This window comes from Haliotis cracherodii, unplaced genomic scaffold, assembly GCF_022045235.1.
Source record: "Haliotis cracherodii isolate W230 unplaced genomic scaffold, xgHalCrac1.p SCAF_15, whole genome shotgun sequence".
Taxonomy (NCBI): Eukaryota; Metazoa; Mollusca; class Gastropoda; order Lepetellida; family Haliotidae; genus Haliotis; species Haliotis cracherodii.
This window is the reverse complement of record NW_027266270.1, coordinates 24,022,403-24,035,647: the sequence shown is the minus strand read 5'-3', so window position 1 is coordinate 24,035,647 and position 13,245 is coordinate 24,022,403. Positions and strand designations below refer to the sequence as shown.

Here is a 13,245-nt window from a genome sequence, read left to right as displayed (position 1 = left end):
ACCATCCATCGCCCACTCCATCACATCCATCGCCCACTTCATCACCATCCATCGCCCACTCATCACCATGCATCGCCCATTCCATCACCATCCATCGCCCACTCCATCACATCCATCGCCCACTGCATCACATCCATCGCCCACTCATCACCATCAACCACCCACTCCATCACCATCCACCACCCACTCCATCACATCCATCGCCCACTCATCACCATCCATCGCCCACTCCATCACCATCCATCGCCCACTCGTCACTGTCAATCGCCCACTCCATCACATCCATCGCCCACTCCATCACATCCATCGCCCACTCCATCACCATCCATCGCCCTCTCATCACCATCCATCGTCCACTCCATCACCATCCATCGCCCACTCCATCACATCCATCGCCCACTCATCACCATCCATCGTCCACTCCATCACATCCATCGCCCACTCCATCAGATCCATCGCCCACTCATCACTGTCCATCGCCCACTCCATCACCATCCATCGCCCACTCGTCACTGTCAATCGCCCACTCCATCACCATCCATCGCCCACTCCATCACATCCATCGCCCACTCCATCACCATCCATCGCCCTCTCATCACCATCCATCGTCCACTCCATCACCTTCAGCGTTCACCGCCCACTCCATCACCATCCATCGCCCACTCATCGCCGTCACCATCCAACGCCCGTTCCATCACCATCACCATCCATCCTCCACTCCATCACCATCCTTCGCCTACTCTATCATCACCATCCAAACCCACCATCGCCTTGTCGAGCCATTACTAAACTATAGTCAGTATTTGTCAAATATGTTTTCCCGCGAGAAAGAGCAGGTTATCAAGAGCTATCGTGTTCATTCTGATTACAGTTGCAACCTTGTATCACAAACCAACAATGTATTGCGAGGGGAAAGTGTGTTTGGCCAGGTGCGTTTCCTTCTGACAATGCACCTGTTTGTTCTACACACGAACAACACAACAACGCTGTAGGACCAAACTTTCACGACATGTAAAGTGTCCTTACAGGGAAGACTTTCGAATAAATGTTGCAGACAGCTTCTATTAAATTATAAGTACTTTATGTACCATTCTGCGATTGGTCCAAATTATTTGGAAGGACAGCTAACGAGATCGGTGGCTTTACTTCTTACATACCTGGAAACTCCAGCTTTTATGAAGTAAAATATTCAGTTCAATTTCCAATACCTTGACGATTGTGTGAGTGGTGAGCAAGAAACATGATTGTGGGTTCGAATCCCGGTTCGCCCCAATTATGTTTCTAGGTTTGTCAGCACCATACCCTAAGTGGTAAACGTCAGAGACCTGCATCACTTCGGGCTTTCCTCTCACATTAAGCTGTGATATAACTGGAATACTGTTAAAATGACGGCGTTAAATCCAACTCACTCACTCACTTTGATTTAAAATTACATTATATGGGACCCGACAGAGGAAAAGGGACCTCACGGTCGCGAGGATACAATTGTGCTATGACGAATAAAGAAAGACGAGTGACGTTAACTTACTTCCTTTAAAATAGCCATGCAGATTTTACGCGGACTGTACAAAAATATCTTATTTTTCTCCTGTTAGTTCTTAATGTAATAAAAGCATTATTTCAAAACATTTTATCATACATGTCTACTTTCGATTAATCAGTCAGTATATCCAAATTATTACAACAGTTATTTTTTCAAGTCTAGAAATGGGATTTTATAGAAAAATAATCCAAATGTTTGATGCCAAGTATTTCTGAATGAAATAAGAATTGAAGCTTGTGCATTGTGTTCCTGTTTTCCTTAGACACTGTATTTTTAAAATCTAATGAGAAGTCAAAATGTGATTTTTCATCCATAAGGTCCGACTGTTACATGACCAGCTTTGAGGTTTTATAAACCACTATCAAATAGGGATGATATCAGGCTTTCGCGAAATGGTCAGCGTATCCTGTCACACCGATGGCACCCCTCACATACGCATGCAAAGACAAGTCATGATTACACAGTGTCTTTTAGAAAGTGGGTAAATGTAACAAATGTTATATTTGGGATTACACGTTCTTATCAAGTAGAGTCACACACTCTCAGGATGAGGCACCTTATCGCCTCCGCGGCTTCCACAAAATGAAGGTCCGACAAGTGGTACTCTAGATCACGGACTCTGCTACCCATCTGATAAGTGTAAATCGACTTTGTATGATGATCTTATTCATATACATTTTAATCGTAATATTATCAGTTAAGTAACATCAATTTTCATCTTTTTCGACAATGTCCAATCAATTATTTCAGTAATAAGGCCCATGTACATCTGATAACACGTATATAGGGGGCACGGGTGGCGCAGTCGTCTAAGGCGCCGCGATTCCCTGTGCAGAGTTGCGTCCCTTCGGCACGCAAGAAACCTATGATTGTGGGTTCGAATCCCGGTTCACCCCAATTATGTTTCTAGGTTGTCAGCACCATACCCGTGCTCGTGGGTTTCACCGAAAGGGTAAACGTCCGAGACCTGCTTTCCTCCCACATTAAGCTGTCACGTCGTGATATAACTGGAATAATTTTAAAAGCGGCGTTAAACCAAACTCACTCACTCACTGATAACAAGCATAGTTGAACATTTAACACTCCAATATATCAAACAAGTTGCAGGCATGAAGATGGGAGGCTGGCAGGAATGCCAGCACATGTTAATATATTCCATGTGCGTATGATATAGTATTAACGATGATGTATTTATCTTTAAAAAGATACTTGTAGAACTCCAGATAGGATGATTTGAAATCGAAGTAAGTGAGAAATATTTGTTCAAAGCTCATTCGTATTGTAGTTTTAAGGGCTCGAGCAAGTACTATTTATTGTTAATCAAATAAAAATTCTTACATTAAATAAACAGCGGCATACAGAAAATTGAAATTATTGTGCCGAAAGAAAACGTCCTTGTGTTTTATTGTTATGTTCGCAACAAGGCTTCAGTTGCATGTGTATATTACATTTTGGTTTTAATGTGATCATTGTTACCTTGCTGTAGCAATGATTAGAATCTCTGTTGCTGAAATTGTATTAATGAGGCCAGCCATGAACGCAGTACCTCTTCAGGGCGCTGTTATAAAAGTCCGGTTTGTTGATTAGGGTGGCGACTGTGAGATGGCGTCCGTCATCATGACTCTTCTTCTCTCTGCCGCTGTCTGTGTGGTGTGGCTGTTCGGTAAGCATTAGAGTTGTCATAGAAACTGCCGGGCTAGAGAAAGTATACACCCACGTTTGATGGTGCCAAAAAATGAAACAAACAAGAAATTAATATTCGATGGTGATGTCTTTGACATGGGTATCATAGTTGTGATTTTGACCTTAAGTTTACAGTGTTTCGGCGACTGTTTTCATCCTAATAACGTTGCCGTAAAAGGCGACAATGTTTGTCGTAATAATGGAATACATTGTTGGTTAACTAGAAAACCTGTTTATGGTGCTTTTCCATGTCCCTTCATTTACTACTCCACATTTTCCAATACATTGATTCATAATTTAATCTTGAGGCCTTATTTAGACAGTAACAGTTTACTTACGAGCTGGCCCGTGGAGAACCGGGTTAGAATAGGTATACAGCAACCCATTTTTGCCGTGAAAGGCGACTATGTCGTAAGAGGCGACTAACGGGATCGGGTGGTCAGGCTCGCTGACTTGGTTGATGCATGTCATCGTGTCCCAATTGCGTGGATCGATGCTCTTGATGTCAATCACTGGATTGTCGTGTCCAGACTCGATTATTTACAGACCGCCGTCATATAGCTGGAATATGTCTGAGTGCGGCGTTAAACAACAAACATCCTCATAACATTTGTATAACGTTTGTAATTTGGGGGTCAAATCCATTTTTCGAGTTTATACTTTCTTTTGCCCGACATTTTAGTTGTTTTAAGCATCCAGTGCATAACGTTTCCATTCTATGCTGCTAAATACCCGGGACTTTCTCTCCCATAGTTCGTTTTGTAAGTAATACTCTCGATCTCAGCATCTCTTTTCTTTAACCTCATACTGATTATATTGGAAGACTATTTCAAATAATCGATCGCCGCTAATAGCTGCAAGATTGCTGATGCGGCGTTAAACAATATTCGCTCACTCCCGTTTCATTCCAATCTTACTCAAAACATGAATGGTCCGGGAATATGTACTTTATGACAGTTGAGGATGTCAGACAATCCTGTGTAAAGAATGTACTCCGCTGTGATCTAGGATTGAAGTACCAGAAAATATTGGAAAACAAAAATTGCTCACTGGACATACGTTGGACAATCTCATTAAAATCAAACCTTAGTTCTCGCTACCACAAAACAAAGATCTTAGGACAACCCGTTACAGAACGACATTTCGCAAACTTTGACCACCCAATGAAATCACTGACAAAAAGTTGATATTGGCCAATAAGAAAACAGCTTGCTCGAGCTTAATTTCAAACTTGCGTCTTCGATTCCACACAACGCTTTGAAAATATCGTTTCTAATGGAATGTCCAATAGATGGTCGAGATTGTGTGGCAATATTTCCCACGGACTAAGGCAAGTCTCTTCCTTTTTGGAATGTTTAAATCTGATTGAAGCGAGAGACAGACGATCATTTTGACGGAATCTGTCGTACAGCCCGTAACTGACGTTCGGAATACCTTGTGTTAACCATTTCGAGGTTGCATGATTCGAAAACACATTCCTACTGTCACATCCCCGATCTGGTAAGCGACGCTCTGATTGGTCGGATGAAAGGTTGTTGTGGCGTGATCTGCAATAAAGGGACGTCCTCAAATGTTTGTTTAGCGGTAGCGAGAACGAAGATCTGATTGTAATGAAATTTATATGTGACAAATTGTCCGGCTCCTCTCAAAGAAAACACTTTGCATGCCTGAAGCTGAGACCAATAAAATATTCTTTCGACGGGTTTTCCCCAGAATACGAAGATTGTACCTTTGGGGTCAATGGCATCGTCCAGAGTTTCCACTTGACTTATATAGTCAGTTAACTCCCCTGCCTCGGGAAGATGGGTCGAAGGGTAACAAGATGTCAAGGTGGGTAACAAATAGGGAGCAAAATAGAGGGGTCGCCACATGTGTCTTAACTAAATAGGGGAAAGAGAGGGGGGTTGTACAGTTCTATATTTAAATAAATGATTTTAAAAAAATATTTAGTGACTGGTTATTTATTATAAGGAAGGGGGTCTTGGAGAAAGGTTACATGTATCTGAGGAGTGGTGTGTATGGGGGTGGGGGGGGGTGGGGGTGGGGGTCATGAGACAATGTTACATACAATAGGGTGGCTCACCAAACAATTATACAGCCTCAGTAACAATCTCAAAACCCTACACCACCTTCGACCCCCAACAAAACATAAATGATCAGCCCATTATTCAAGCCTTCCAAACATAAGATTATTTCATTTCTCCTGTTGAAGGTATGTCAGAGGGGAGAAAGATATATATCATGACTACCCACTCGTCAGACGACGCGAAGAGACTTCAGATGGAGAAGTATAACCTCCCTTCTGTTCAAAGGGAGAAGGAGGTCGTCCTGTCAGTCCGCAGCTGTGACGAGGTGACTGTTTTGTTTTCCCATGTAGATGTGAATGTCTACCAAAATATATTCGCGGTCACTCTGGAGAGCAACATAATCCGAATCAAATCTGGACACAACATTCATCAACTAAAACAGGAATATGTTACCCGACGTTCAATTGACATGTGCCAGAGAAGTTCGGTCCTAAAATTTTGCTGGGAAGATGACAAGATGACAATATTTAAGCAATGCAACAAAACTCTTTTTATCAGTAAGATGCCACGGAGAGCTAATCCTATAAGGTTTGTCACCGTGGTCAGTAAACAAAAGGCAGTGTGGAAATACGGTAAGCATATTTTGATATACAGTAAACTACGGTTATAACGAATTCAAAGGGACCACTAATGTTAGTTCGTAATAACCGTAGTTCGTTATAAGCATATATACAGCTTATATACAACAAATGCCCGGGACTAAAAAATAAGTTCGTTATATCGGTTAGTTCGTTATAAACGTGTTCGTTATAAACGTAGTTTACTGTAGTTGACAATTCACAACTGAATCAGTTATCATTGCCGTTGTCCTTATAGTAATAGATACTGTTACACTAAATTCGAGGGGATTTGGGGATTCGAACCGAGATGAGCGGTTCCTGCTTGTCTGAAGCAGTAATGACCGCCTCCGTGGTCTTGTGGTAGAGCGTCCGCCCGGAGAGCGGAAGGTCCGGAGTTCGATCCCTGGCCGCGTCATAAAAAAAGACGTTAACAGATGGTACTTGTTGTTACCCTGTCTGGTGCTCGGCATTAAGGGGCTAAAACAAGGACTGGTCGGCTCGGAGTCAGTATATTGTGTCTGAGTGGGGTATTGATGTTAAACTGCGGCATAGTATCTCAGTGAGCTAGCACTATAAATCGGCATCAGTCCGGACTAGTACAAGCAGCCACACACACACACACACACACACACACACACGTACATGTACGTCGCTATATCAGTGCAAAGATCTTGGACGCGACGTTAAACCCAATTTCACCTCACCTCACCTCACCTCACCTCACCTCACCTCACCCGAAGCAGTAATGAATAGTGCCGTCGACTGAATATAATACCAATAATGAACTGTTACAAAAATTCTAAAAATAGAAATAATGACTGACCAGTCGGAATCAAGTATTTTCAAAAGTCAAATGTTGAATTGTGATTTGCGTACTAAATTCACCTAGCATAATATATCAGTTTCACTTGTACCAATGTAGGGGAGGTTTGCAAGGACCCACATTTCACGCCACCTTTGCCCAAGAACCACACCATAAAAGGTGAGGCATTTTTTAATATAGTACAACAAAGGAAACATGGCTATGATACCCGGTAGTTGTGTATGCATGTGTGTCTGTGTCACTGTGTGCGTGCATGTGTGTGTGTGTGTGTGTGTGTGTGCGTGTGTGTGCGTGTGTGTGCGTGTGTGTGTGTGTGTGTGTGTGTGTGTGTGCGTGCGTGCGTGTGTGTGTGTGCGTGTGCGTGTGTGTGTGTGTGTGTATGTGCGTGCGTGTGTGTGTGTGCGTGCGTGTGGCTGTGTCACTCTGTGTGTGTGTGTGCATGTGTGTCTGTGTCACTGTGTGCATGCGTGTGTGTGTGTGTGTGTGCGCATGTGTGTCTGTGTCACTGTGTGCATGCGTGTGTGTGTGTGTGCGTGCGTGTGTTTCTGTGTCACTGCGTGCGTGTGTGCGTGTGTGCGTGCGTGCGTGTGTGTGTGTATGTGTGCGTGCGTGTGTGTGTGTGTGCGTGCGTGAGTGAGTGAGTGCGTGCGTGTGTGTCAAAATATCTAAACAACATACAATTCCTTTGTTTTAATTTTGACTTTTGATAATTTTATATCCTCATTAACAGGCTAATAAAGATACAACGATATAAGCGATATATCGAATTTTCCATACTTCGAGACAAACGGAGTTTCTATATTCATGTAAGGGTATATTGTTAGGCTGTGGATTCTGACAGGCTAATTAAAACGTATTCGACGTACACGACGTATCGAGTTAAAGGAGTTCGAGTTTACGAATTATCGAAACAATATATATCTCATTCGTACTTATTCTATACAACAGAATATCACATTAATCGCTTATCAGATTCAACCAGGACGTTTTCGACTCAATGAAATACATATCTGACTTGCTTTTCTGGAACACGATTATACATATGTACATATGAATTATTTCTATATACAACTAATTCTGTTACATGTTCTGAATTATAGAGGTCCATACCTCCAGAAGTATTGGCTACCTGCCGCTCTCGCCCGACGGCATAAATATGTCACCTTCCATGACATTCAAGGTCAAAGGATGTGGGAAGTTGTCTCTAGCATTTCACGATATGAATCGGATGACATTTGCAATTCGCCGACACGAGATTCAAATTGACAACAGGGCAGCCTATTCAGTAACAACCTCCATAGCATCAGGAAAAGCATCCACCTTCAAAGGTTTACGTGTCCTCAAGAACGGAAAAATGCAACAGGGGAACAGATGCAGCGATTTCCGAACCTTTCGGGTAAATTATTCGGGAAATACCTTGCTGTTTGAGGGATGTGATTTGAGGAACGAAACACTGTTGAGATTGTCCGCACCTGACTTGTCAATGCATCAACATATGAGTGCCTTCAGTGAGAATCAAGCAGACTGGGTGTTCGGTAAGAATATATATTGTAGTTATACTCGTCATTGATCAAGTGGTGTATATCTACTTAGGAGCGTCCACTTGTGTTCCTGGGGCTGGGATTTGTTCCCGAAAATTCTTGGGGAATTGTCCTCAGGTTTTTTAATAGAAATACATATCGTTCACTGTAACCCGGGTCTTCGCTTTAACCACTAGGCTACCCCACCGCCCCGCCTAGGTTTTGAACCACTGACAGAAATAAATATTCTGTCTCAAGTAAAGATCCAAACTTTTCTATGACTGAGTCGGACAATGGAACTTCAGTGTTTTAATGCAGAAGAATAAAGAAGGAACAAGGAGTCCGTGGGCTAATAAGTGACGACCACGACTGACACAACTGCAGCATCTGCAACGGCAAGGGTAGAATGGGAGTGTAGCAGTTGATGGAATCGTCATGCCACAAAATCAATAGTTGATATTTATTCAGTACTGGTCAATCGATAATTTCGACATTACACCTGATCAACACCTACAGTAAGCATTGGTTAACATCAAGAGTAAGCATTGATTAACATCAAAAGTAAGCATTGGTTAACACCTAGAGTAAGCATTGGTTAACATCTAGAGTAAGCATGGGTTAACACCTAGAGTGAGCATTGATTAACACCTAGAATAAACATTTGTTAACACCTAGAGTAAGCATTGATTAACACCTAGAGTAAGCATTTGTTAACACCTAGAGTAAGCATTGATTAACATCAAGAGTAAGCACTGATTAACACCTAGAATAAACATTTGTTAACTCCTAGAGTAACATTGATTAACTCCAAGAGTAAGCATGAACACTTGGAATAAGCATCGGTTACCACCTGTGTTAATAATGTCTCACGTGTACTCAATACAAATCTTTAGATATGAGTTGTTCTTTTCAGGATCTGCTTCCTTGGGTGTCATATCCAACTTGTGTTCCGAGTATGATCTTTCCGCAACCAGAACTACAGCCATATATTTCAAGTAGTAAACGTGTTTTCTTTTCTTCAGGTGTAGAGGATTTCTGCAATAACACCATACGACCTGTCACACCATTGCCTCCCGGTAAGTAACTAAAGAACCCATATCAACAAGTGCGTTTGTTTCTGATTGTGAACGTGTGGATGTGGGTGAGTGGGTAGTATATTGATATGTCTACAATATGTTTACCCTCACACTTACCTTCAGGTGTGTGTGTGTGTGTGTGTGTGTGTGTGTGTGTGTGTGTGTGTGTGTGTGTGTGTGTGTGTGTGTCACATTTGGGGAAAGGGCATTAAGACAAGACGTACGCATCTCTATGGGGCCAACGTGAATCTCTACTCGCTTTAATCAAATGGAAGGTTGGGTAACCTAGTGGTTAAAGCGTTCGCTCATCACGCCGAAGACCCGGGTTCAATTCCCAACATGGGTGCAATGTGTGAAGCTCATTTCTGATGTCCCCCGTCGTGCTATTGCTGCAATATTGCTAAAAGCGGCGTAAAACCATACTCACTCATTCATTTGTTGTTCAAATGAATCGGATTTATATTCGGACTGGCAAAATCAGAACACGGGAGTTTTGCCTAGACATTTTACTTACGCTTCAGGTATATCGATGATATTTTTCGTTCAATAATTGTCAAATAGACAATCACCTTCCGCTGAGTTACTCGACCGAACTAGAAATAACAGAGGCCAGTGAAACCGCCTCATGTTTCATATTTAGACCTATGCATAAAGATTCAGAATGACAATATAGTGTCGTTTGATTTCTTTCAATGACATAGAGCATAGTCTTGTCCTTACTTTGTGGTTCCTGAAGGTTCATTTTTCCCCGAATGTTCCTGAAAGAGAGGCAACAATTTCTCGTTTGTCGCCTCTTACGACAAGCATGGTCGCCTTTTACGGCAAGCACGGAATGCATGTTCTACACTGTACGCGATGCAGTTGATGTATGAATTCCAAAGTTTCCCTTTCAAAGACTAATAACTGCTGATTAACGACGTCAGCGCATGATAAGGAAATCGTGTTGCTCTTGCCGTCTTCAGTTTGCATGGACGTCATACGACTTTTGCTCAAACGTTTTTGATCTGGGTTACAGCACGCAAAGGCTTGAGTATGGTTATCAAATACTTGAGTATGGTTATCAAATACTTGAGTATGGTTATCAAATACTGTTATGGTAGACATGCGAAGGACAATTACAAATTTGACGCATCAGTGACCAAAATTATGTCCGACGCCATGCCCTATTCTGTCCCGTACCATATGGTCCCGTCTCTGTTTAGGGGAACAGAGGCGCACGGGTGGCCCAGTCGTCTGAGGCGCCGGGATTCGCTGTGCAGAGGTGCGTCCCTTTGGCACGCCAGAAAACTATGATTGTGGGTTCGAATCCCGGTTCGCCGATTATGTTTCTAGGTTTGTCAGCACCATACCCGTGCTCGTGGGTTTCACCGAACTGCTAAACGTCTAAGACCTGCATCATTTCGGGCTTTCCTCCCACATTAAGCTGACACGCCGCGATATAACTGAAATACTGTTAAAAGCGGCGTTAAACCCAACTCACTCACTCACTTAGGCGAACACTTGGCTTGGCTTTACATGTTGCCACCGTAAACACTTTTCGTGAACACTTTTCGTGAACACCCGGAGGTAGCAGATATTTCTTAAGATTATGGAACGGTCTTGGCGCTTTATTTAATGATTATGAAAATCATTCTTTTTAGGGGAGTCAGTAATTGAAGATATTCCCAAGAACTATTCCACTATTGAACGACTGATTAATTAAGTCTTTGGAACGCATTTAGAAGTGATACACACCAGGAAGAGAATTTATGGATGTCAACTTCTTTATCATGAGGAACCACGTTTCTGAGTATATACTTACTCCATCAGGTGATGAAGAACTGGTTAATTGTTGGATAAGCGTGTTGAGTTTTGTTAGTGCGTGTCGGCTTGATGTGAGAGAAAGGTCCACTATGACACGGGCTGTAGACGTATGGCGCTCTAGATCTAGAATCCTTTTCTGGCCGAAATGATCGAATCCTGCGACACTGTTGGACACCCAGTGCCGCCTTTAATATAGAAAATACACAAATTTAAAACACATTCGTCGAGTTCGTGAGAGATTTTAATCGACCCGACCAAAGGAAGAGCAGGTTCGGAAAGATGAACGACTGGTGATATATTTGCCCGTGTTTCCCATGAGATCATATTTTGCTCTTTATTCTAGTTCATTTACCAGGAAAGAAAGACCATTCCAGAAGTGCATGTGGCCCCAACTCCGCATCACCAGGTAAGACATAGGTATATACAGGGAAATACAATCACAGAGATATGTATTTTCCGATTAACTTTGATTTCTATTATTCGATCATGGTTTTTTTCAAACCCTATACTTCCCACGCTTTGCATAATAATAAATAATAAGTAATAGCAGCAATGAATTAATGGAGGTGAGATGAAATGGGGTTTAACGTCGAGTCCAATATTATTGCACTTACATAGCGACATGCATGCACGTGCTGGCGTGCGTGTGTGTGTGTGAGAGAGCCCAGACTGATGTCGATTTTAAAGTGCCAGCCAACCGTGAGATACCATGCCGAATTTACCATGAATACCCCACTGAGGCTCAGTATACTGACTCCGAGCCGACCCGTCCTTGTTTTAGCCCCTTAATGCCGAGCGCCAGACAGGGTAACAACGAGTACCATCTCTTATCGTCTTTTGGTATGACGCGGTCGGGGATTGAAACCCGGGCGGACCCTCTACCACTAGACCACGGAGGCGGTTGCATAAATTATTGGAAAACAAATAACTGATCAACTAAAAATATTGTTTATAAAAACGATATCGGTAACTTAGGACCTTAGTAACTTAGCAGGCTGTTCTGTCGACATCTCCTCATATGTGTGACGTCACTCTGGAATAAAATGGCGTCATAAATAAATATGACGTCATAAGCTGTATGACACTTGAACATCCCACTTTACATATATCATTGTAGCCATGGTGAATACCCCGTTTGTTTCATTTTGTGTGGTAAACACAGAAAATTTCTACACTTTCCAGTCTACGAATAACTTTATAGACGAATTTTGACAAACCATAATGAGCGCGCACAGAAAATGTGTTTTCATTCCCTTTCAACTTTTAAATTTGTGTGTATAAATACCATCTTATTGTGGTCCATATTATGAAATATATACTGGAATAATATATTCATTATAACGACGTTGCCTGTTGGTGAAAAACGGTGCAGTTTGACATAAAACCATTTTTCGTTTTTGACTTGCAGCATGTGATAACAGCACTGTCAATCAACCGGCAAAGGGGGGTAACACAGGTTGGGGAGACAACCCCTACAAGACAACTGAACCAACGACAACTTCAGTCCCGTATCCATTGGTGACGGGGGCTGTTGCTGACGACACTGTCATGTCGACACCTTCAGCATCCCGCAACTTCTCATCCGGCAACTCAACATCAGCTACAGAACAGGAGAAACGCGAAACGTTCAAAGGGGGGTTGGAAAAAATATCCAAAGCTTTGGGAAGTTCCTGTAGGAGTCTGACGTCCTTCACTTTCATTAATATCATTCTTATTTCGAGTATCTGTTCCTTCGCTATATACTCGCCCTAACATACGGAAAATGGTGTTGTCGGGCCGATGAAGATGTATATGTAACATCTGAGGCCATAAGACGTATATATCAGTTATTACTGCTGTTATATCACAGAATATTTGACACATGACCTTTCTGAGTGTTGGTTGAGTGTTGGTTGGTCCATTTTCTTGTGTATATATATACACTCTCATATATATAATATTATATTATCACGATTCGAGTTGGCCACAATGACTAATATCAAAGCCCAGCTTTTAGTAAATATGCTGTCAATAAATTCAACTTTACTTCCATCTTTAACATAGTTTGTTTTCAGTACATGTCTTGTTTTAGTGTCTCTGTTGTTGTCGTCCCTGTGAACACCCCCGTTGTGGATCCAGCTCTTGTCTTTGTTCTTCACTGTGGTAGTCCT

At 42.2% G+C, this 13,245-nt stretch overlaps 1 protein-coding gene across 1 annotated transcript; it reads left to right on the top strand.

The window, feature by feature from the left end:
* The first annotated feature begins 7,852 nt into the window (after positions 1-7,852).
* On the top strand, positions 7,853-12,847 carry LOC139461597 (uncharacterized). Its single transcript, XM_071243072.1, has 4 exons — positions 7,853-8,231; positions 9,239-9,292; positions 11,439-11,501; positions 12,504-12,847. The coding sequence occupies exons 1-4, from the start codon at positions 7,853-7,855 to the stop codon at positions 12,845-12,847; spliced, it is 840 nt and encodes a 279-aa protein (XP_071099173.1).
* Positions 12,848-13,245: the final 398 nt, after the last annotated feature.

What these genes read in the sequence shown, in the direction of transcription:
- LOC139461597 (XM_071243072.1), top strand. Translation starts at nt 7,853, where the DNA reads ATGTCACCTTCCATGACATTCAAGGTCAAAGGATGTGGGAAGTTGTCT. An exon ending in TCAAGCAGACTGGGTGTTCG is followed by an intron (nt 8,232 to 9,238) that starts GTAAGAATATAT and finishes TCTTTTCTTCAG; the next exon opens with GTGTAGAGGATTTCTGCAAT. An exon ending in CCCCAACTCCGCATCACCAG is followed by an intron (nt 11,502 to 12,503) that starts GTAAGACATAGG and finishes TTTGACTTGCAG; the next exon opens with CATGTGATAACAGCACTGTC.